The 18,114-nt window shown below is 42.4% G+C and overlaps 1 protein-coding gene and 1 non-coding gene across 24 annotated transcripts in view; one reads left to right on the forward strand and one right to left on the reverse strand.

Moving 5' to 3' along the window:
* The window catches only part of LOC124391732 (CLIP-associating protein 1-A-like), a 68,423-nt gene that overhangs the window by 8,433 nt on the left and 41,876 nt on the right, over positions 1–18,114 (forward strand). For all 23 annotated transcript variants that reach the window (XM_046858496.1, XM_046858498.1, XM_046858495.1 and 20 more), the window contains 6 exons: positions 8,235–8,313; positions 8,502–8,605; positions 8,810–8,901; positions 8,984–9,059; positions 11,276–11,373; positions 11,581–11,645. In XM_046858496.1, the coding sequence (XP_046714452.1) occupies positions 8,235–8,313; positions 8,502–8,605; positions 8,810–8,901; positions 8,984–9,059; positions 11,276–11,373; positions 11,581–11,645 (514 nt within the window). The remainder of the gene's footprint in view (positions 1–8,234; positions 8,314–8,501; positions 8,606–8,809; positions 8,902–8,983; positions 9,060–11,275; positions 11,374–11,580; positions 11,646–18,114) is intronic.
* LOC124391759 lies at positions 7,587–7,717 on the reverse strand. Its single transcript, XR_006927046.1, has one exon. It is a non-coding gene; the product is annotated as a U4atac minor spliceosomal RNA (small nuclear RNA).

The raw sequence follows: 18,114 nt of genomic DNA on the forward strand, positions 1-18,114 counted from the left end.
GTGTATGTTTAGGTTTATATAGTAAATACTGAGAAAATTGAAAATTAGTTAGTCAATGTGTAATGATACACAGTGTCCCAATCCATGATATATACTGATTCACAAATGAGAGCTGACTGAGCCACACCCACAGTTCTGCTCTCACTGGTGTGAGTCAAATAATTATAATCTGGACTAGAACGGACAAATCTTTCCTCATGTTGAGTCTTGCACAAGCATCTTCTACATCTGTTGTTAATGCTAAAAAGTAGCTGCAATCTGAATTATCAAGTACTGATCATGCCCAGGACTGAGTAATGAAATATTCATCGATTGTTTTGTCACTTGCAGTTCGCTCACGTTGCATTAGCATTTTAAAGTGATTTTAGCCTTCATGGATTCAGTATTCCAGATGACATTGTGACCTTGAAGGAGAAAAAAGACTGTACATCACTGTATCCCGTACACACAGCTCTGCGCTAAATTTGCCATTGAAATGACAATCCAATTTGAATGACGCCCAGGCATCTCTGTGTCTCAAATAAACAGTGTACTGTGACTTTTTCTACAAACGGGTGAAATGAGGATGTTGTGTATAATCAGTAACATGTCAGCATATTGCACAGTCCTATTATATATTACAGTTAGAATTCAATTCTGCAGCATGTTTGGGCTAGTTGTGAATGAGAAGTGTATTGGTATTGGAGACATTGTAAACACCACCTGGTGTTGAATGAGCTTTTATTGAGATGTTTTTTTTTTTTTTTTGTTCATTCGTTCATCCATTCATTAATTCATTTATTCATTCATCAAATTCAAATACTTTGTCAGAGTTGTGGTGGAATCAGAGCCTGGTCCTTGATCGCTGAGCTTACAGCAGAAAAACACTCTGGGCTGGACGCCAGACCATTTCAGATCACCACAACACACACTCTCATTCACACCTAGGGGAACAGTAGTAGCTACTTTTTTGGATGGTAGGAGGAAACAGGAGAACCTGCAGAAAACCCACTTGGATACAGGGAATACACCGAAAATGGACACCAGCCCAAGTTTAAGTTGATATATGATTAATTAGTCTCCTCAAAAAGTATTGAAGGCCAATTTTATTGTTTTTGTTATACACTAGTTATGACAATATTAGCTATTTAAAACATCATGAACATGTAAAATACTGTGACAACAAGTAACCAGATGAAATAGTGGTTCAGAATTCCACAGACTGTAGCACATTTGAAAATGTACAGCCCTCGGGTCATGAATTCTCTGCTAGCCAATATGGCTAACTAGTGTGCAAGTTAATTGACCTTTTATGTCAAACCTAGCATATAAACATGCAAAGTAATGACTCAACAAAATAATAAAGCTTCAAAATCTCAAAATTGGAAACTCTTCCTGGAACAGAATGACTGATTATTCTTTTACTATTTTATTGTTACACAACTATAATAAGGTATCTAAGAAAATTTAGGAGCATGTCTGTCTGAAGTTTAAGATGTTTCATGCAGATGTAGCATTAAACATAATAATATAATAAATATGATATTGTGTAATTAATACTGTAAATCACGGACATGGGTTAGCCAGTTTTGAAAAGAAAAATATGAGTAATTACTTTTAAGATCTATAACCGCTAAGAAAGTTGTATTGACGATATTGTATTTCTGCACTAACGATTACTCGCACTACATTTAATAGTTTATTCAACAGGAAATTTCAGACTGTGCTGAATCTGACACAGTGTCTGAGACAAAGGGGTATCAAAAGGCCACAGTATAAAAACTTCTGTTTTTTTTCCTGTTATTTGTCTGGTTTATTTCCTCTCATGACATTTTCAGCCGTTCCAGTATCTGGGTTATTGATTCAGGATAAATTTGTAACAAATTATTGCTACAGGTTTATAGAAAATGGGCAGGTATTTTAAACATGAGATACGTAGTGTTTCAGACAGATTTGCCTGTTTTTACTGCTCAGCTGAGTGAAATGAACCTCTTCGGTCAGCAGGGATGCGAATCGGATTGAATAAAATATTAAAGCGCCTTAAATTAACCTCATAAAATAAAATGGACAAAACCCAGTCAGACCATGCGTGAGTGTGGACACTGCAGATTTAAATGTAAATGAATTCGGGCTGAGAGCGCAGGGAAGCAGGATCCGCACTAATGTAAATGTATTTATATACAGTAGTCTGTGATGTTAGACACAGATTTTTCTAGATCTTTCCTGAATGTCAGTGCTGGTTTTATAGCCTTGTTAAAGTGAGGCATGTTCACAATTTTGGGCTAAACTTAAAATTACAGGAGCTTGGCATGAACTTGGCAGTTACAGCCCAATAACTTGTGTAACATCAAACCGTTATTTATAAACAAATAAGCTCCTGAACTTATGGAATTTTTCAGGGCCAGATAAGGTGACATTGTTTAATTATTAAGTTTCTATATGCTTATTTTGTGTTGATTTCAGCTATCGAGTGAAACATCATTATTAATATCTGTATTTTTGTGATTTCTTTCCTATTGTAAAGGTTCATGAGGAAGAAAAGAGAAATGAAAATATCTGGCAGAAATCTTGATTCTTACTACTCATCATTTACTTCATCAATGTACAGAGCCCAACACAATAATGAAAACAAGTAATGCATCTATTTGTTGTATGTTGTATGTATTATTGATGTATTCAGCCCTTGCTTTATATTTGTTCTCAATATTTAAACCCTGGATATGGGAATATGCACAGGATGTCTCATGAAGCACCTTAGATGCTTCACACTTTTCTGACCACAAGCTTCAGAATCTTGAAAAGGAGTCTCTGTGTGCATCACACATTCTTAAACAAATGTTCTGGTTAGAGATTTGTGTTAGAGTTCTGGGGTCAGCTATTGAATCGTCTCTGGGATTTGGTTGAGGGTGAATGATTTCACTTAGGGATTTGTTTTAGTCTTGGGATTTATTGCCACTAAGCTACCTTGTATTATATTTTGTTCTGTGGCTATAAAGGAAAAATGACTTTGCACTCTGAGTGGGTAGCAGACAGAAAACAGCACCTCCATGAGCTAACAATAACACAGTGCAAACAGTCCAGGTTAGATTTCCTTAATGTACTTTTACTCAGTGAATCTGTGATAACACACATTTTCTAAAAATGATAGTAGTACAATACAAACAAATGTTAACACTTTTCCAGCCATGTAGTCACTAAACTGTTACCACAAAGTTGGAGGCACAATTGTGTAAGATGCCTTTGGATGCAGTAGCATTCAATTTTCCCTTCACTTGAACTATAAGACCCAAACCTGTTTCAGCATGACAATGCTTCTGTGCACAAAGCGAATTCAAGGAAGGTATGGTTTACATGGTTTGGAGTGGAAACATTTGTGTGGCCTGCTGTAGAGCATTTACCTTAACCCTATTCAACACCTTTGTGATGATTTAAAATGCTGAATTCACCCCAGACCTTCTCACCTTACATCAGTACCTGGCTTTATTAACGCCCTTGTTCCTGAATGCGCACAAATATCTATAAAACACAACCAAAATCTTTTTAGAAGAGTGAAGGTTGTTATAACAACAAATGGGTACTAAATGTAGAATGTACATTTTATGGTCAGGTGGCCACAGAATTCTGTTATAGCACCACTTTCCTTATAAGGCATAAAATTGAATTGCCCTAATTAAAGTGCCAATTATTTTTTCATTATGCAAATTCAAACAGTGCAACACTGTTTTCAGTAGAATAAGTTCTGCACATCTGCTGATAGGTGTACAATTAAGAAAAATTGCCATGTGTCATTTTATCCAGTCACTGCCATTTACATATATTATTTAGCCAAATCAGCCTGTCAGACCAGAGAGCTACTAAGTAAAAAATTGGAGTGTTTTTATTGTATTTGTCCTCCCTGGTCTGATTAGCGAACTCTTGGAATTGATAATGTAGTTTATGGGAAAAGTGAAAAGCCACAACAAACCAAAACATAATGACAAATTGCCTAAATTATCTCATATACCATCATCACCAATTTGCCTTTTTTTTAGGTTTAAAACCGATGACACTATTCATTCATTCATGCTAGCTAATCCTTCCATATGACTAAGCCTTCGTAAATTTTAATTGAGTACCCCTGGGATAGAGATTAAAGGTTTGGGCCTGTTTCTGTGTCCCTTCCTGTTGGAATTAATGACATTTTTTGTTAACCCACCTTAGAATTTTTTATATATATTCCACATATTGGGGAAGTTTTATTGGATAAGGATGTTTTGTCATATATTAAATAGTAGCTATTAAGCATACATTAAAGAGCAACTCCAGCAACCTTAATTCATTTTTCTCTCCAAGTCTTCAAACACCATCTGCTTCATCCACATCTGGATGCCCTGATGTAATAGCCTGTATGGAATATTCATGACAGAAAGACATTCTATTTACTTATTTGCTGGAATAAGACATGTATTTTGTAGCTCAAGCGCTCGACAGACAAAATAAGCAAACCCTTTAATTCCCTGGAGCTGATTACGGCTTCATAAAGCTCACTGTGTTGCTGCCTTCAACAAAGCTTAATGGCAGAAATATCTTTAGCTGTTCTGTAACACAGTCTGTGTTGTGTCACATACAGCCCTTGTGTCATATACAGATCTTTCACCCATCTGTATATTCCATCTGAATGTGTTAAATATGAAGCATTAAGTCCATTAATATTACGTTTTTTAAAACTTGTTTTAAACCTGATGCATGGTTAGTGGTTACAAACAATTAAGTTATTTCATTGAGGAAGGAAAGTTTATTTGATTGTATTCAGTGGTAATGCATGTTTATATTCATGTAATGGTCCAATACCTTTAATTTGCAAAGCATTTTTATTTATGTTGGTAAACAAATGAGTGAGTTGCAGGTAGCTTGAATGGAGGAGTTTTACCTGCATGACAGGTTAAATAAATATTACAGTTTATTCTATGGACAGATGTGTTTTTTGTTTGGTGCTGAACATTTACTTGATTATCAGTACTGAAACAAACAATGAAAACAATACAAATAGGAACAGAATCAGTGAGTTTGGAAGCCACAGCCATTGAATCCTAACATTCCCTTTGTTGCCTGGAGACAATTCAATTCGATTGACCACACTTTTTTTCTCTGTGTCATTACGGTCAATCACAGAGACACTAGCCAGTCTTGGGCGTTCTCAAGCTTATGTACGCATTGTAAGGCCTATTGCTTTCCTCAGAGTATGTTATGCTGCCTTGTGATGCAGCAGTTCAAAAATATGTTTTTTATGGTATTGTAAAAAGCTTTTTTCTTTAACAATCACACTGCTTTACTCTCTTCTAGAAAATTCTAAATTATTGAAAATATGTACCATTTTCAGGTTTTTTTTAGGTGTGTGTGTGTGTGTGTGTGTGTGTGTGTGTGTGTGTGTGTGTGTGTGTGAGTGAGTGAGTGAGTGAGTGAGTGAGTGAGTGAGTGAGAGGGAGAGAGAGGGAGAGAGGGAGAGAGAGGGAGCTCAGTACTCCTGGTGCAGCTCCTGTGTGTACTGCAGTAGGTTTTTTGCAGTGGAACCCGCATAATGAATGCAGTTCAGCCGGACGGAAGGCCTGAAAGACCTGAAATGCTGCAGCATTATCAATGTGTTCTTTATGCTCCTGCATGAGATCTTCACAATCAAATGCTCATTTTATTTCTTGCCTTCACAACCTTGCAGTGTGCAAACAAGCAAATAAATCAAACAAAAAAAACCAAAGCCACAGATAGAGCTTTATAACAGTACAGTGTGCTTTGACTTGGCTCTGCAAATTTTCCTATAATCCGGATCGTTGTTACTAAAATTACAAACCCAAGAATCATGTTGTCTTTGTGAAAAGTGAGTGCGCCGGTTGTCACCACCTCACCGTTTGACCTATATACTGTAGTTCCACTTTACTAGAACGTTCTCACAACGCTTAAGACAAATCCGACCAATCAGAGTGCTTCTTCCACAGCTGGCCTGGAAACCCAGTCATCTCCACCATGTGTAACTGCACCACACAGAGAAATGAGGCCAGGAGTCCCTGTGCAGCTCCGCATGTATTTTCACACAGACACTAACACTAAACAAACCTGAAGTAACCAAAAGGAAAACTTTTAAATTTTTTTTATTTTTTAATGTGTCTGGTTTTAATAATATATATATATATATATATATATATATATATATATATATATATATATATATATATATAAAGAATATTTTAGAACATGCCCACACACATGGGGTGCTTGAGTAATAGTGTGGACTATCCTCATGTTACATTGATGTTATGCAGAAACAAGCATCAGTTAAGGCAAATAAGCATAATCATGAGGACTAAGTTCTCTGGTGGTCTAGTGGTTAGGATGCAGCGCTCTCAATGCTGGGGCCCGGGTTCGATCCCCGGTCAGGAAACCGACCCCAGCCATTAGGGTTGCACAAGCATTAGTGCTGGTCCCAAGCCCGGATAAATGGGAAGGGGTTGTGTTAGGAAGGGCATCCAGCGTAAAAACGTGCCAAATCAAACATGCGGATGATCTGCTGTGGCGACCCCTAATGGGAGCAGCTGAAAGAAAGTTATGAGGACTAAATGTCCAATAGGACTCTTCTAAGTGTGTGTTTTGTATTGCAGATGTGTGCGGGCTCTAGTTTAGAGACCTGTTGTTCCCTCAGGCAGGAAATCCACACCAGGAAAGAATAAACTGCAGCACAAGCTCTTGTCTTACTGGCTTACTGGCTCTTGTGTGAACCACCGTGGGGGCAAAAGTTGTTGAATTCTGATTAGTCAGAAGGTGTTGATTTTTTATTTTTCCCGCAGCTGACATTAATTTCAAATGTAATTTAAATCACAAGTTTATATTATTGTACTTCTTAGAATATGTGATTGTTTCAGTAATAATCATGTACACAGGAAGCATCAATATAAACTCGGCTTAGTATATGCGTTTGAATGTTTTCTCATTTAACAAAAAGGATTAAAAGGATTCTCTAGTGTCAGTGCTTTGATACAGTGTTACATATTGTAAGGGCAAGAGAAATGTAAAACTACAGGGCATGCTGTTGTAGGAAAATAATCAACTTCTGGGTGGTACGTTTAACTCTGCTTCACATATTTAACTATTGTTTTATTCCTTATATGTTATATGTGTTGGTGAGTCAGTTTTCGATCCTGAGCATTGGTTATTGTGTGTGTGTAGAGGCCGACTAGTTCTCTGCGTGCCTGCTGTATCTCCATTTGATGTTGAACGATTGTGTGAATGTGTGGAGCTTTGGACTTTTTTATTTGGTTTAAAATAGGCAGAAGTAGAGGACAAAGTAGCATGGAGACGGATGATCCGCTGTGGCGACACCTAATGGGAGCAACCGAAAGAAGGACTTTCTTATTTGTGCCTATTGTTTTAGTTTATAAAACTAAATGAAAACGTCATTCTGTTTACAATGACTTATTTTTTTGGGTCCTATTCATGAATAGGACGAATATAAATAGCAATAGTGCTTTATCTCATGGTCTTGTCGTGTCTGAAAAAAATCAACCACACTTTACAAAATAGCCACTGGAGAGCAGTATAAACACAAGAAATATTTTTTCTTTTTTAACCAGGATGTAAAGGGTTCCAAAAATTGCACCGTAGCCTGAACGAAACCGCTCAGGTGATGCTAAATGTGTTGGTTTGGTGTTAGCAGGGATGTTCTCACTACACGTTCATTGAACAGCCCAATCCACCCCAAGACAAGGAAGGTTATCGTTTTACCGTTGCTGTACCGGCAATATGATTTTGCCCCGGAATTTACTTGATGGAAGATATAGTCGTCTCCCATTTGTTTATTATTGTTTTGTTTATCAACGAGTATAACTCTTATATACATGTTTAATGTAGTATTTCTAAAATCCTGCATGTATTTATAGAAATATTTGCGAGTAAAGAGCGATTTTTGCACTACCCATGAGCCTTTGCTTTCTTCATTTGCATACCAACAGGCCGATCTCAAGTGGGCGGGATTATACAGAGGAAACAAGCCAAACGCATGAAATATCATTGCACCTATTGCATGTTTAATGAAAAACAAGTTTTATTCAGTTTATATATATATATATATATATATATAGAGAGAGAGAGAGAGAGAGAGAGAGAGAGAGAGAGAGAGAGAGAGTTAAAAACTATATATTTATATAAAAACTATGCATTTATATATAAATAATATATATTATGTATTGACTAATATGTTTATTTATTTTTATTCTGCCTTTCTTTTTCAGGTCGCACTTCTGGGAATGGACATTGTGTCTGCTTTAGTGACCAGATTACAAAATCGCTTTAAATCCCAAATTTTAACAGGTAAAAAGAAAATCTTAAACACTGCTGTATTTATTACAGATGACCTCACTCCTTTATTATATTTAATGAATAGAGAGAATGGATCGTTTACAGACTGAAATGACCCATTCACACCTGACTCATTATAAAGGTTTTCATTGTCATAAGAATAGGTGTAGCTTTTCCGTCTTTGTCTTTTTTGTCTTCAGTTCTGCCCAGTTTAACAGATCGTTTAGGTGATGCTAAAGACCAAGTAAGAGACCAAGCCCAGGCTCTTCTACTAAAAATCATGGATCAAGCTGCAAATCCACAGGTCTGTACACCCTTACTAGCGAAATAATTGATTTAGGAAGAAGCCCAGTTTTAAACAGTCCACTCAGTTTTGTTTTTTTAATACATAAAAACTCATTCCAGTGATATGCTTTATACTTTGTGTGGGCCATGCTAATTATTTGATATTTAGCTAATTTATCATATATTGCTGTGTGCTTTAAACCTTGTGATCTGCCGTTTGCAGTATGTGTGGGATCGAATGTTGGGAGGATTCAAACACAAGAACAACAGGACCAGAGAGGCTGTCTGTTTTTGCCTTATTTCTACACTAAACATGTGAGTATCACCTGTTGTCCAGTCTGCACATTATTTTAAATGGGCATGAAAATAGAAATAATTTTTAATCTGACTTCTTCAGATATGGAGCCCAGGGTTTAACTCTGAGCAAGATTGTGCCTCACATATGCCACCTATTAGGAGACCCTACAAGTCAGGTACAGTACAGTGTCTGTTGTAGTTGGGGTTTTAAAAAAAAGTCATGGGGCTAAATGTGAAATGTTGGGTTTGTGTGCCATCTAGTGGCTAAATAATATACTACAAAAATTTACATGTTAGTGTATGGTAGTTTATTGTATGCATCTTTCTCTCTTTCTCTTTTATTTTCTTTCTCTCTTTCTGTGGCTCATGTACATAAACATTAGGCTCTGTACATTCAAACGCTAATATACAGCTGTGTTTTTGCAGAGCCTATTTCATAGTAACACTGTTAGCAAGGACATAGATCATTTACTAGTAACTCAGCACAAACGCATTGCACAGCTTCATTGCATTCTGGAATTTTGAGTCCAATATTTGTAGTCTCCACTGATTCTACTTTAGATTCCTCATTAATATGACAATGTAGATTGATGAAATACAATATTTAATTTTTGGGTATAAAATCTCGTATAACCAGGCCAGGAACAAACTATCAAAGGAGATCAAATTGGCTAAAAAAAAAAAAAGGTTGTAGCCAACGACCCGGCATCAGTATGGACAGAGAATCAACAACTGGCTGAAAATATGAATGCGTTTTACTGCCGGTTTGAAAAGCCCAGTTTACCACCTGGCATCCCCTTTAATGCCAGGTGGTTGCTCTCATATCTGTGATCATGAAGTCATTTGAAAGCCTGGTCCTGGCCTACCCGAAGGACATCACCGTACCTTTGCTGGATCCTCTTCAGTTTGCCTACAGAGCAAACAGTTATGCGATGCAGTCAACATGGGACTGCATTATATTCTGTAACATCTTGAAAGACCTTGGACCTATGCAAGGATCTTATTTGTAGACTTCAGTTTGGCCTTTAATGCAATAATTTCTGACCTTCTCTCAGCCAAACAGACCCAGCTCTCAGTGCCCACCCCAATCTGTCAGTGGATAGTGAGGCTGGGCAAACTCAAATCCAGGTCTCTTACTATCAGCACTGGTGCTCCCCAGGTTTGCTTTCTTTCCCCACTGCTCTTCTCTCTGTACACAAATGACTGCACCACTAAAAACTCCTCTGTCAAGCTCCTGAAGTTTGCAGAGGACTCTACAGTCATCAGCCTCATCCAGGACGGAGACGAGTCTGCTTACAGATAGGAGGTTAAAGAGTTGGGAGCCTGGTGCAATTACAACAATCTGGAGCTCAACATGCTCAAAACAGTGCAGATGATCATGGACTTTAGGAGAAATTCCCCAGCACTCCCCCCACTCACCATCCTGAACAGCACTGTAACAACAGTGGAGTCATTCAAGTTTCTGGGTACCACCATCTCTCAGGACCTGAAGTGGGACAATAATATTGACTCCATTGCTAAAAAGGAGCAGAGGTTATACTTCCTTCACCAACTGAGGAAATTCAACCTGCCACAAGAACTGCTGAAACAGTTCTACTCAGCCATCATTGACTCTGTCCTGTGTACATCTATAACTGTCTGGATTGGGTGAGCTACCAAATCAGACATCAAGAGGCTACAGCAGATGGTCAGGACTGCTGGGAGGATTATTGGGGCACCACTGCCTTACATTTAAGATCTTCACTCCTCCAGAGTGAGAAAAAGGGCTAACACCCAGCCCACTCTCTTTAAACTGTTGCCTTCTGGTCGGCGCTACAGAGCACCGACTACCAAAACAGCCAGGCACAAAAACAGTTTTTCCCGCAGGCTATACTCAGCATGAACAATTTAAATATTCATAACTACACATTGTTCATCATAACTGGCACATTTATACATAGAATCCAAATAGTCAATTTGTAAACTGCACACTTGTAAATAACATCTGTACATTTGTTTAAACAATATTTCGACTTCTTTATATTTCGACAATATTTAATTGTCTGTTTTACTTATATTTTGGTATAATATGTCTGTACTTTCTCCTGCACTGGAAGCTCCTGCCGCTAAGACAAATTCCTTGTGTGTATAAACATACTTCGTAATAAAGCGATTTCTGATTCCGATTCTGGAAATGTTGAGTAAGAAAAGTTTTTTTAAGCTTACAGTGAAATCTGATTGTTAGATCCATTTTTTCTCTTTACATATTCTATTATAACTGCACTAACAATGTGTAACCGTGATGTTTGAGCAGAACACAACCACAATGCTGATGTGTTTCTCTCCGTTTCCTTCCTAAATCATTATGTAAATTATGGTTGCTTGTGTCCAAGTCTGAATTTCTCTGTTCTAGGTTCGAGATGGAGCTATGAACTGCCTTGTGGAGATTTACAGACATGTAGGAGAGAAAGTGCGAATGGATCTGGGGAAAAAAGGGTTGCCACAATCTCGGTATGACTTTTTAAAATGTATTATTATTATTTGAATGCTGCCACATCAGAATATGCTGCTTTATTTTAGACCTTTTGGGAACTTCCCTGTTTTGGTTTTCCTGCATGTGACCGAAGTTCTCACTTGTAAACATTTAGCAGTGTGATAACGTTAATGGGAGCGCTGCAATTCTTCTCTCGTGGTTTTTCTCTCTCTGTTTTTGTTTAGGTTGAATGTCATTTTTAGCAAATTTGACGAAGTAAATCGATCAGGGAATATGGTGCTGTCTGCAGGTAAGTGATTACACATCAGCTCTTCTTTGTATATTTTTGTTTTTGGGTTTGTAGGATAAAACGGTGCAACACTTCTACTGTTTGTTTTACAGTGGATTATACTGGATTTTTTAAACCCATGCACAACAGCATAATAATAAAATACACAAAATGGTATGAAATGGAATTTTCTGCTGTAGACTCATTCAGCTGATCTGTGATAGTTGTGTCAGGGGATTAGATTGTTTCAGGTCCTAGAGCCAAATCTGGCCCGCGGAGTAATTATTTTTGGCCCGCAAGATCATATCAAATGTGTATTAGTGCTGGCCCGCCCGTATATAGCGCATATACCGCTAATACTACGAATCCCAGAATGCTTTGTTAGTGCGCGGGCGCGTCAGTCGAAACCGCTGAAAAACTCCGCGTACTCAGTGCTGAATTTACCCGGAGATTTACCGACTTTGAATCCCAAAAATGCAGATTTGAACTGCTCAGTAATCCGTTTGTGGTTGACGTGGAAAGCGCACCAAACAACCTCTAAATGGAGCCGATTGAACTCCAGTGTAGAGACACGCTCAAGTTAAATTACGACTCTGTTTGTGCTGCACAGTTTCCATGTTTCCTCCCCGACACACTGCACCAACTCCGTGCCCAAGCTACTCAAATCATCTCTATGTTCGGCAGCACATATCTGTGTGTGTAACTGTTCTCTTTAATGAAGATGAACAAAACACCACTCAGGAGTCTCACTGATGAACACCTTCACTCAATCCTGAGGATTTCCTCAGCTCAGAGCCTAAACCCAGACATGATGCACTTTTATCTAAGAAGAGATGGAGGAATCTGGCTTCAACCAATCAGAGTAAATCAGAGTGTAAAAACCGAGCTTGAATGAATGATGTCTTTATGCACTTTTCCTACTCCAAGGCATGGACTGTTAATAGTTGAGTGATTGCTTTTTTTGATGGAAGGAAATTATTATTTTTGGTTGTTTTGTTGTTGCCCTGTGAAAAAAGGAATTAGAACGTCTAGAGAGAGAGAGAGAGAGAGAGAGAAAAACATAATAAGAAACGAATACCACTGTTATGCGAGGTACGGAGGCGGAAGCCGGAGTAACGGCAAACATAAACTTTATTCAGCAAAGGCAGAGCCAACACAAAATACCCGTGCAGACTCGGGATAATCCGGCAAACGGCAGTTCAAAAGAATACAACCACGGTGCGTGAAGAAGGAAGCGCGGCACGGGGTGAAGCGACGGGGAAGCGTCTCTAGTCCGAGGTGCGCTGGGAAAGCCAAACGTGCCGGAGCCGTCACGGAGCCAGGAACAGCAAGGAAGGGCCCCAGGCGAAGCGACCACACCTGCGTAGAGCCGGGACGGAACACAGCCCCATGCGGAGGCCAGGAACGGAAGTCCATGGCGCAAGCCAGAGGTGGAGAGACATCCACCACGGAGACCTGGAGCAGAGCGACACCCTCAGCGAAGGCTGCAGGCGGCGCGACGAACCCCCTGGAGACCCGGAGCGTAACGACGACCCTGGCGGAGACAGGAGGCGGAGAGACGACCCCTGTGGAGACCCGGAGCGGAACGACGTCTTCGGCGGAGACAGGAGGTGGAGAGACGACCCCTGCGGAGACCCGGAGCGGAACGGCGTCCTGGGCGGAGACAGGAGGCGGAGAGATGACCCCCCTGGAGACCTGGAGCGGAGCGACGCCCTCAGCGGGGACAGGAGTCGGAGAGACGATTCCCCTGGCGACCTGGAGCGGAGCGACGCCCTCAGCGGAGACAGGAGGCGGCTGTAGGTCCTCGGCGGAGACCTGAGCTGTGAGACGGCCACAGCGGAGACCCGGAAGGGGTGACGCCCACGGTGGGGACCTGGAGCAGAGCGACGCCCTCAGCAGAAACAAGAGGCGGAGAGATGACCCCCACGGAGACCAGGAGCGGAGCTACGCCTCTGCGGAGACCGGCGGAGAGACCCCATCCACGGAGCTCTGGAGCAGGCTGACACCTCGGTGGAGACTGGAGGCGGAGAGATACCAACAGCGGAGACCGGAGGTGGAGCCACGCCTCAGCGAAAACCGCAGCTGAGCGACTTCCCCTGCGGTGGTCTGGAGCTGAGAGGCGGTAGCCCTGGAGACCTGACACGGCATGACGTCCCTGGCAGCAACCTGGAACGGACCGGCGTTACCCGGGAAGGACAGCAACGGGACCTCATCACCCACGTGGACCTGGAATGGAGAGACAACCTCTGTGACTACCGGAAGCAGGGCAGAGCTTTCGGCGAGGCTTACCGGCTGGAAGACCCTCGGGGTGGAGACCGGAGATGGAGCGATGCCCCTGACTGAACACAGAGGCTGACTGATGACTTCAGCAGGGTTCATCGTTGTGAGTTCACCCTCCAGGGAACACAGGAGTGACCTGTCCTTGTCCAGGGAGCTTGGAGACAGGATGTCACCGTGAGAGGGGTCCTGAGGCGAGCCGTCACCGAGGAAGGAGCTCGGGAGCGAGGCGTCGCCGTGGGAGGAGCTCTGTGACGTGACTTGGTCCTCAGAGTGCTCGTGGGGTGAGCCGTCACCTTTTTGGAGACTGTGGGGCGAGCCGTCGCCTGCAGATTCAGCCAGGGGCAGTGGTTCGACATCCCCTTCATAGTCCAGGAACTGAGGTGAGTGCGCTGGGGACCCCTTGGGAAGAGAGAAGGTCTGTGACGTAGCATCGCCACAGAGTGATTGTGGGGCGAGCCGTCGCTTCCTGGAAGACTGTGGGCGAGCCGTTGCCTGCGGATGAAGCCAGGGGCAGCGGTTCGACGTCCCTTTCGCAGTCTTGGAGCGGAGTGGAGAGCTCTGGAGAACGAGAGGTGGCATCGCCCTCAGGGAGACTGTGGGGCGAACCGTCGCCTTCGGTGGAGCCCGGGGGCAACGGGACGACTTCCCTTTCGCAGTCCAGGGACTGAGGTGAGAGCTCTGGGGATCTCTTGGTGGGCGGAGCTCTGAGATATGGCATCGCCTTCTGGGAGACGGGGGGGCGAGCCGTAGCCTTTGGTGACGCCCGGGGGCGACGGGTCGACGTCCCTTTCGCAGTCTCTGAGACGAGTTGTGTGCTCCGGGACCCCTTTGGTTGAAGCGGTGCATGGGCTTGGAACCGAGCTCTCCTTGGGACTTGGGAGCACAGAGGAGCTCACGTCAGGAACCGGGAGCGGAGCCGAGTTCTCGTCAGGGACCTGGAGCACAGAGGAGCTCTCCTGGAAGCCTAGGCGCGGAGAGGAGCTCGCCAGGAGGCCCTGGGACGAAGCTGAGCTCTCGGGGACTCTCTGCAGCGGAGCCGAGCTCTCGGGGACTCTCTGCAGCGGAGCCGAGCTCTCGGGGACTCTCTGCAGCGGAGCCGAGCTCTCGGGGACTCTCTGCAGCGGAACCGAGCTCTCCGGTTCGCTCATGGACAGAGAGGAGCTCACGGGTTCGCTCAGGGACAGAGAGGAGCTCACGGGTTCGCTCAGGGCAGAGAGGAGCTCACGGGTTCGCTCAGGGCAGAGAGGAGCTCACGGGTTCGCTCAGGGACAGAGAGGAGCTCACGGGTTCGCTAAGGGACAGAGAGGGGCTCGCTGGGTCGCTCAGGGACAGAGAGGAGCTCTCACGGAGGTCCGGGGCTGGAGCCGAGCCCTCACGGAGGTCCTGGGGCCGAATGGAGCTCTCCTCGGGACACGGGAACGGGGAGGAGCTCTCAGGGCCGTTCCGGAACGAAGAGGGGCACTCTGTAGACACCCGGTGCGGAATGGAGCTCTCCACAGGACCCTGGAGCGGAACGGAGTCGTCCCGGAGATTCTGGAGCAGAAGGGAGAGTTCCCGGAGGTCCTGTAGCGGGACAGAGCCGTCCTGGATGGCCTGGAGTACGGCGGTGATCCCCTGGAGAACCTGAGGCGGAGCGGACCTCCCCTGGAGGGCCTGAAGCAGGCGGAGACCTCCTGGAAGCTCTGGCGGAACAGCGTTCTCGGGGCCAGGGGTGAGGAGATGAAGATCAGCCGTGGTCATCCCAAGTTCCTTGGTGAGCAGCTGCAGGAACCGGGCGCAGGAGCGGAACTCTCCTCCAGTCGCATCCCACAACTCACTGGCAGAGAGAGTGCTTCCCAGTCAGTAGAGAGATGTGGAACGCGATCTTAGCACTCTCCGTGGGAAGCTGGACGGATACGCCCATGTAACCTTCCACGCTCCGTAAAACACGCTCCACTCAGCCCTGTTGCCGGAGAAGCGAGCCGAGTCCTATGGCGTCATTAGGGGCGTGGCGCTGCGGCGTGCCCGAGCGGCTGCGAGCTTCCGGGTTTTCCGGGCGGAGCTTGGCTGCCGCTTGATCGTGGCTGGCGAACCCGACCTCCGAGGCACGGCTCGCGCCGGGACCATGGCGTTAATCCGATCATGTCTTGTCCTTTTTTTTTTTTTTTTTTTTTTGTATATTCCTTTTCAGGGGTCCGTTATTCTGTTATGCGAGGTACGGAGGCGGAAGCCGGAGTAACGGCAAACATAAACTTTATTCAGCAAAGGCAGAGCCAACACAAAATACCCGTGCAGACTCGGGATAATCCGGCAAACGGCAGTTCAAAAGAATACAACCACGGTGCGTGAAGAAGGAAGCGCGGCACGGGGTGAAGCGACGGGGAAGCGTCTCTAGTCCGAGGTGCGCTGGGAAAGCCAAACGCGGCAGTGGAAAGGACGCGGAGTCCGGGAGGAGAGAGTATGCAGCGGCGGCAGCGGAAGCAGCGGAAGCGCGAACACACACATGAACCTACAATAACGGACCCCGAGTGTGGGTGAGTGAGTGGTTTATATGGAGGCAGGGAGAGAGTTCATAATGCGCTTCAGCTGTGTGTGATTTGCGCTGCACGCTTGGGAGCGCGCAGCGGCAAAGGCAGCCTCTGAAGGAGGCGTGGCAGGTGAATTCCTGACAACCACTGATGTGTGTTTTATTTAAAATTTAATTTCTCATGTGTTTCTAATATTAAACTTTGGTTGTTCCAGATTCAATGTTTATGCAAAACTAAAGTTTGTTTCCATATGAAAAGGTTAAACATTAGAGATCTGGAGAGACGGAAAACATGCACAATTGCAGTAAATCTTTCAATAAATATTGAGTTTGGCCCGTGACTTCGTCCCAGTTTTTAATTTTGGCCCACTGTGAATTTGAGTTTGACACCCCTGTCCTAGAGGATAACTGTGAACAAGGTTTACACTGTTATCCTTTTTTTCCAGCAAAAATGCCTTCAGAGGAGGGTGGCATGCAGATTCTGCAACTTCTTTATCACTTGACTTTCTGCTACTTGCTAAAAAGCTAATTATTTGTACCTTGTGAATAAGGCTATTAAAAATAACATTAGGTAAATGATTAGATCTTTAATTCACATTTTATATTAGTTGTTTAGAAAATGGTTTCACTTGGACTTTTTAGCCTGGATTAATTTTCTGTTTGATAATTTAAGAGCAGAAACTTGTTTAAATGTGGAACAATTTGGACTGTTAATAAATAAATGTATAATGTTTTTGGCTAAACATATTCTAACTGCAGAATTTGTGTATGATGTCAGCATTGCATATTTTAGTATGGTTAATATTTTAATATAGTCAACACAAAAAAAATGCATTAGTGTCTTCATGAAAAGTATTATATTTACTCTTATCTATTCTCATATACTCTTGCTGGTTCCAAATAATTTTCTAGTTGTATGATATCAGTGATCTGTTGGAATAGTATGATTAAATATTATTTAATTTCAGTATTGTTTATCAAATATGTATTATAAAAAGTCAGTAAGGAGAGTGTAAGGCAATCTCTTCCATTCTCCATTCGATGTGGGATTTCAGTGGTAAATGGTGGACTGTAGATTAGAAGTTCAAATCCCAGCACCACCAAGCTGACACACTTGGACCCTTGATCAAGGCCTTTAAACATCAACTGTATCTCAGTTGTCTTAATCTCAGTTGTCAAAAACAAATCTCAGTTGTACAAATAAGATAGTCTGTATAAGTTAGTCTGTGTAAATAAATATAAATATTAGGGCTGTCAAATTTAACGTGTTAATAACGCATTAACACAAATTAATTTATTAAGTGCACTCATTTTATTAATGTGTAATTAATGCAGCATGCATTTCTGTTTGACCATTTTTATTAAAAATATAAATAAATAAATGTTAAGGAGGCAAAATTTCCGTTTTGTGTCCTAATGATTTAATTTAAAACACTATAATTACTTTAAAACATTTACAATAATATTTTGTCTTTATGCTCTATGTTGAGTATGTTTTACTAATAATAAACATACATTTGCATAAGGCATCCATAATTTGTCCATGTCTATGTAGAGTAGAGTATTAAAAACTTGAAAAGTATTAATTTAAGGTAAATTTAAATAAAATGTGAGGTAAAAATGTGCAATTAAGTTGCGATTAATCATGAGTTAAATCATGACAATCATGCGATTAATCTGCAATTCAATATTCTAACGCCTTTG

The sequence above is a fragment of the Silurus meridionalis genome, chromosome 9, assembly GCF_014805685.1.
Source record: "Silurus meridionalis isolate SWU-2019-XX chromosome 9, ASM1480568v1, whole genome shotgun sequence".
Classification (NCBI taxonomy): Eukaryota; Metazoa; Chordata; class Actinopteri; order Siluriformes; family Siluridae; genus Silurus; species Silurus meridionalis.